The sequence below is a fragment of the Meleagris gallopavo genome, chromosome 4 (genome assembly GCF_000146605.3).
Source record: "Meleagris gallopavo isolate NT-WF06-2002-E0010 breed Aviagen turkey brand Nicholas breeding stock chromosome 4, Turkey_5.1, whole genome shotgun sequence".
NCBI classification, from domain to species: domain Eukaryota; kingdom Metazoa; phylum Chordata; class Aves; order Galliformes; family Phasianidae; genus Meleagris; species Meleagris gallopavo.
The window spans coordinates 18682745-18688744 of NC_015014.2; the positions used below are offsets into that span (position 1 = coordinate 18682745).

Sequence of the window (6000 nt, forward strand, 5' to 3'; positions counted from 1 at the left end):
GATCTCCTTACAACCTACATAATGCTTTTTTTTAGTCTACAAGACTACTGCTCATCGACTTGTATCTCACTGCTCAGCGTGGGTTTAGGGCAAGTGATAAAAGAGTGACTGGATCAGCCCATAAAATGATATTTTCCTTCCTGTCCCAAAGACTGTGGGTGACCATGCCAGGTTGAGGCTGGGACTGGCAGATCTTGAAGCCATTCTCTCAAAAGGAAGATAATGCTGTAGTTTGACTAGTGTGTTGGGAGTTACGCTTATGAAAAAGAGCAGTCAGGAGGTTCCAGTAACACACTGCAATGTATCAGGTGGAGAGTACTGGAAGTCCAGTGAGATTTTATCTTCTGGATGTGTGCAAGCTTTCTGTGTAGCTATACTGGAATTCCAAAGATAGTCTTCTTCAGTGAGAACCAGGCTTTTTAACAGAGATTTCAAAGTCAATTGACAGTTGCATGACCAGTGTCAGAGCCAAGTCAAGGAGGGCTGGCTGCAGCTCGCAGCTGGTCATGCTCGCTTCCATGTGCAAAGCCATACTCGGTCACAGGGCAGTGAGCCAGACTGGCTCGCATGTACCAAGCATATCTGATGATACGTGATGCTCTTTGCTTTTGTTTTGGTGGTGGCTGATGGGAGAAGGGAGGGGGGATGAGCAGCAAGCTATATTCTCTATATGTCATTATATTTCTAATGTTGGTGTTCTTGTCTTTATGTCTACGCATTCTTTAGCTATGAGGATAACAGACCCTTCATCAAGTAAGAATGACCTGAATGGCTGATAAATTTCATTTATCAGTGTGGTCCCATGAACCAGCTGTCAGATCAATATTGAAAAATCATTAAAGCTTCTGTCATTCACATTTGAGGCAGAAGAGCAAACTGTGCAGAAAAATGGCCAGGCATGCATACAGCTAACGTGCAGAGTAAATATTCTGCATATGTATTGCCAACCAATTGCTACTATATTGGCTGTATATTCTTTGATTGGGCGTTACTTGAATTCAAGAGAACATTCTGAAGTAATGGTGTTTAATACAGACTTGTTATACCAATAGCAACCTACCGGTCCACTGTGCTCCAGCACTGAGAGTGCTTTGTGGTAATGTAAATACAGAAGAAAATTTTCAGAAAAGTGCATGAGCGATAACCCACGTGATTCCCATTCTGGCTGATGGGTGCAATGCAAACTACTCTGTATTCAGTGGATAATCTCCTTCCACAGTGGAGTACCCAATTATCTCTAATTTTCAATTATACCAAAACATTATATGTTTGTTTCTTTATTGTTACAAAATTGCACTATGGAAAAGAGAAATTGTGGAAAACCAACAGCAAGTCTGTACAAAGAAAAACAAAAACCGCAAACAAGCCACACCAGAAAAAAATCCTGCAAAGCAAGCCAAAAATTCTCAGAAATTACATGCCTTAGGGCATCCGTGCTTTCTCTCTTGCAACCAAAAAGCAAAGCACAGTAACACAGAATAAAAGCTGACCAACCTTGCAGTAGACTTTCAGTTTGTTCTTCTGGTGAAGAGTCCTTTGTGTTCATTCCTGCAGCACCATTCCCATATTCTTTTCATTTCTTGATTCTTATTTTTCTGCGAGCACGGGATGGAGCCATTCAAAGTAATCTCCATGCCCTCTTTATCTCCAGGTCTGTTTTCTGAAGCACAATCCTGTATCTCGTACAGTTTGCACTGTTGGGGGTCTTCTAACCCAAAGATTCCTTTCCATCACTGAAGGTAGCATATTTCCACTCTCATTGCTCAATAATTGTTTCACACATCTGCAGCCTAAGGCTCTTTAATTGGGTTCAAGAGTTGGCTGCAGTGCAGGGCAGAATAGTTTCCTGATATTCTGTGGATCGTTTTTAAAAGTCTTTGTAAATGGAGGAACCTTTTAATCGTGGTGAGAAAGAGAAGGGACAGGAAAAAAAATAACGTATTTTTCACTTCATTTGTTTTTGGTGTTTTTTGTTTTGTGTTTTTTTTTTAATTAAGAACATAAAAAGATTTGTATTTTTAAAATTGGCATGTTATTAAGATTATAATGTGCTCTCACTGATGGTGGAATCACAGGGAGAAAAATATACCAAATGGTGAATGCTGTAAACGTTATCTAGTGTTTACCTTTCCAAAGGATTTTGAGAATGCATTTTCAATTTGCATCATGCTAAATATTTATTAGCAGGATTGGCTGGAAATGCTTCAAAGGAACTGTTCTGGTCTGATAGATACATAATAGTGATTTTTAAAGAACTGCCTAAGTAAGCAGTTACCTTGGGGAGCTCTTCTGGCCATGTGCTCAGAAAATACATATTTTATAAACTCCAGTGAAAGGAATATTGCTTTATTTTCATTCTAATACCTAAAGAAAAACAACAGTAAACATTAATAGAACAGCAGTGTGCTTCTGCTTGCAACAAGCCCTGCTAAAAGCAAGGGGATTCAGAGCTGCAGTTGCTGTGGAGTCTCAACAGGGGAGACTGTCAGTCTGCCCTGCACTGAGCTTCTTTTTCCTCTGAGCTATTGCTGCTTCATCTTTCTCTCCCCTACCCCATGCCCTGCCTAGGAGAGAGCAACCCAGATATTCCCAGACCCCATTCATGTTTCTACAGGGCTGGAGCATCCCAGTTAACCAAAACATAGGCAGATTGTTCCATGAGCCTTTTGGTAGCAGCTGGAGCTGCTTCAGGCAGTCAAAGAAGCAGAGAGATTGGCTGGCTGCAGGCTTATCTGCTTTGGAGAACCAAAGGGTTAATGGTGAGGAAGGGGTGCAGAAGTGGGCATCACTGATTGGTATCATTACGTTCATTTTTATGATGTAGTACTACCTGCTTGTTTCTAGGGAAGAGGAAAGAATCAAGATCATGAGGGAAAGGTCAAAGAGATGCTCACAGAGCTGCTTGCTGTGCAGCTGTGTCTCCCAGCTGGTAGCTGGTTCTCTCCCCTATGCGGCAGCCATTCTCATGAAGTGAAGATAACTAAGCACTTGCAAACTGAGGTTGGTGGTTAGGAGCAGGAGCCGGTCCTCCCTCTGCCCCCGTGCTGCTTTCCACACTACCTCTTTTTCTGGTATAGGAAGATCAGCCTCTGAGAAGTCAATTTAGCACATGATTAACTGTTATTTAGCGGGGAAATGTGAAATGTTTCCCCTGCCCTCCCAGCCTGCCTAAAATCCAACTGAAAAAAGATATGCAACAGCAATCTCATGGGCCAGGTGCTCTGGTTGTCCTTGGCCTCTCCAAGGAGTAGAGAGGCACCATTACCCTGAGCAGAAAGAGGGTTGGATGCTGTCTGTCCTTGCAGAAGCTTGCTGGGACAGAGTTTGCTGTTGGAGCAGACATGGTGTGTGGGCACATATGCGCATGTCTGTATTTTCCTTCACCGTGGAGCAGTGTGAAGCAGTGTCAGAGAGCGTCCTTGCAAGGAGCTAATCTGGCAAGTACCTGCTTGTTGTAGTTTGGCTGGCTCTCTTATGGGAGACCAGCTAAAGGGCAGCAGTAAATGTGTCTTGGTGGTAGTGTAAAGAAGCTAATCTAGCTAGCGCTCCTGCCCCAGGCAAACCAGTGGCCATTAAAAAAGTGACATTCAGAGTTGTTTTGGTTGGTTTATTTTCCTTTTTTCCTGCCATTTACAGAAACGGCATCTACATTGTGTCATATACATAAACATTGCTTTTACATTAAACAAATGGGGAAAAAAAGCCAGAAACACTGCAGACGCTTTGGTTATGATGAATTTCCATTTTCATAACATTTCCATTTCCGTATATTTACTCAAGCTCGAAGACTTGTAATCTGCATCCAACTGAAGACAAAAATCCCTACAGCTCATTTTGATGTGCTGTTTTCTTTTTGCCAAAACCATGGCCAAAGCTCTCCCTGTTTGCAGACATGTGCCACGTTTTATAGATGAAAGACCAATCCCTTTCTTTTTTTTTTTTTTGTTTCTTCTAACAGGTCCTGGGTGATAGGTGCGATAGCCCTGCTCTGCCTATTAGGACTGACCTGGGCATTTGGACTCATGTATATTAATGAAAGCACAGTCATCATGGCCTATCTCTTCACCATATTCAATTCTCTGCAGGGAATGTTTATATTCATTTTCCATTGTGTCCTCCAGAAAAAGGTAAGACAGACAGTTCTCAGCAGCACAAGCAGTGGTAACAGTGTGTTTTGTTGCCTAACAACCACAGCATAGCGTTGTGCATGTGCCCTGAATTCAGATTGAGCAGATTTGTCCCTGTGTGCCTAATAGGGGTGGTATTTAGAGTGGAAACTGGCAGGTGCAGGGGAATGAGGCGATAACGAAGATATGTGGCAATGGCATTTCAGCAGCCAGAGTGCTAGCAGTGAGCACATTGGAGGCAGCACACCAGGCAACTTGTGCTTTGCAGGGCTTTGCGATAGCAAACCTGCAAAAGGGCTCTGCCTGCTGTTGGCCAGATTCTCCTTTTCCTTACACCAGTGTGAGGCATAAGTGGCACCACGAGCATCCAGAGGGTCCTTGTGTGTCACAGCAAAATGGGGCTATACATCTTCATTTGCAGTGCTTGCAGGAAACAGCCCCTTTCTGTAGCAGTATGTATTGGAGAAAGTATGTAGCGGGCTGCTTGTCCCACTTTTTTAAGAGCAGAAGGACCCATGCTCTGCAACAGTTTGCTAGCTTTTGCATAGCTTGGTCATAATGTGGGTTTTTGAAAATCTTCCATGCACAGTAAGTACTTCTTGGGGGAACTTGAAATATGCCCCAATTAATATTGCGAGGTAACAGTGGAATAACTTAGGTAAACCCCAGTTGGAAAAAGAGAAATAAAAATCTCTTCATGCATATGTAGATCAAATTTACAAACTTTGACAGTCAGTAATAAATATTTTTAAGAACCATTTTATTCTCCACTGGAACTCAGTAGTGCATATCTCTCTCAGTCTGTGCAAACCTACTGATAATTGTTGATGTACATCTTGGTTTCACAGGCCAAACTCTATATCCAAGATAAGCATATAGAAGAGTTTACATGTGGATACATCTGAGTCCCAATCTGTCAATGTAACTAAGCTGCCTCAGTCTCCAGCACAGCATCCCATCATGGCACTGTACCCTCCTTGGCTGTCAGGGTGCTCACTAGGCATTCAAATCCCTTGTGCCATTCTGCCTCAAGCCAGTCTATGCTCTTAAACCACCACTGATGCCATTGGGGTTGCTCCTGATTTACAACTTCATAGAGGAGAGGAGAGTCTAGCCAGTACCTAGCTGTGGGGGGATACATCTCTCCAATCCGAGAGCTGAAAGAGGAATGGTTTGAGAGGGGAAAAAAAAATCCTATCTATCATGGACTAGAAAATCAGCAGAAAGCTGCAGAGAGGCAAGCAGTGGGTGGCTAATTAAAGCAATTGAATTATTTTCCCTCAGCAAAGGATTGATTAGGCACTCGAGCGTATTGGGCACTCGTGGTATTGTGTTTGTCTCAGGCTCTTAAGGAAAAGCCTAATGAAAAAGCTGTAATTTGCTGTTTAAACAGTTGTTCTGCAGAGTTTTCAAATGCTCATATATGGTCTAGAGAAATTTTGCAGCTAACTGTGTGCTCCAAGTAATCACAACTGGTATTTTAGTCATGTGTGCATTATTATTTTTTTTCATCAATGGGCAACATGACCTGCTTTTGGTTTTTCAGTGCAACGTGTTCATTTTCAGCCTAGCCCCATTTACTTTCTGGGTGTTGTTGCCTATTAAAATCACACCTACGCAGACGTGAAGCTCAGTCAAAGCCCAGTTCCTGCCCTGGCACAGCTCAGCATAGTTCCCATGAAGGTGACATTGCTTTCCTGCAGGTGAAGAGGTGGCCAGGTTTGCCTGCGGTGCATGTTTAAAACATGCCTGGCACAGTGCTGTGGAGAAGCAGGCTCTAGCTGCCCCTACAGACTGAGAATACAGTCTCTAGGACTACTGGCTGTACGGTTTCCTCAAATTTCAGTTTAACTGCAAGAAATATATATATATA

At 42.8% G+C, this 6000-nt stretch overlaps 1 protein-coding gene across 1 annotated transcript in view; it reads left to right on the plus strand.

The window, feature by feature from the left end:
- The window catches only part of ADGRL3 (adhesion G protein-coupled receptor L3), a 69944-nt gene extending 64912 nt beyond the window's left edge, over nucleotides 1–5032 (plus strand). Inside the window, exons 13-15 of the mRNA XM_031553260.1 lie at nucleotides 727–753; nucleotides 3959–4127; nucleotides 4976–5032. Coding sequence (XP_031409120.1) covers nucleotides 727–753; nucleotides 3959–4127; nucleotides 4976–5032 — 253 coding nt within the window. The remainder of the gene's footprint in view (nucleotides 1–726; nucleotides 754–3958; nucleotides 4128–4975) is intronic.
- Nucleotides 5033–6000: the final 968 nt, after the last annotated feature.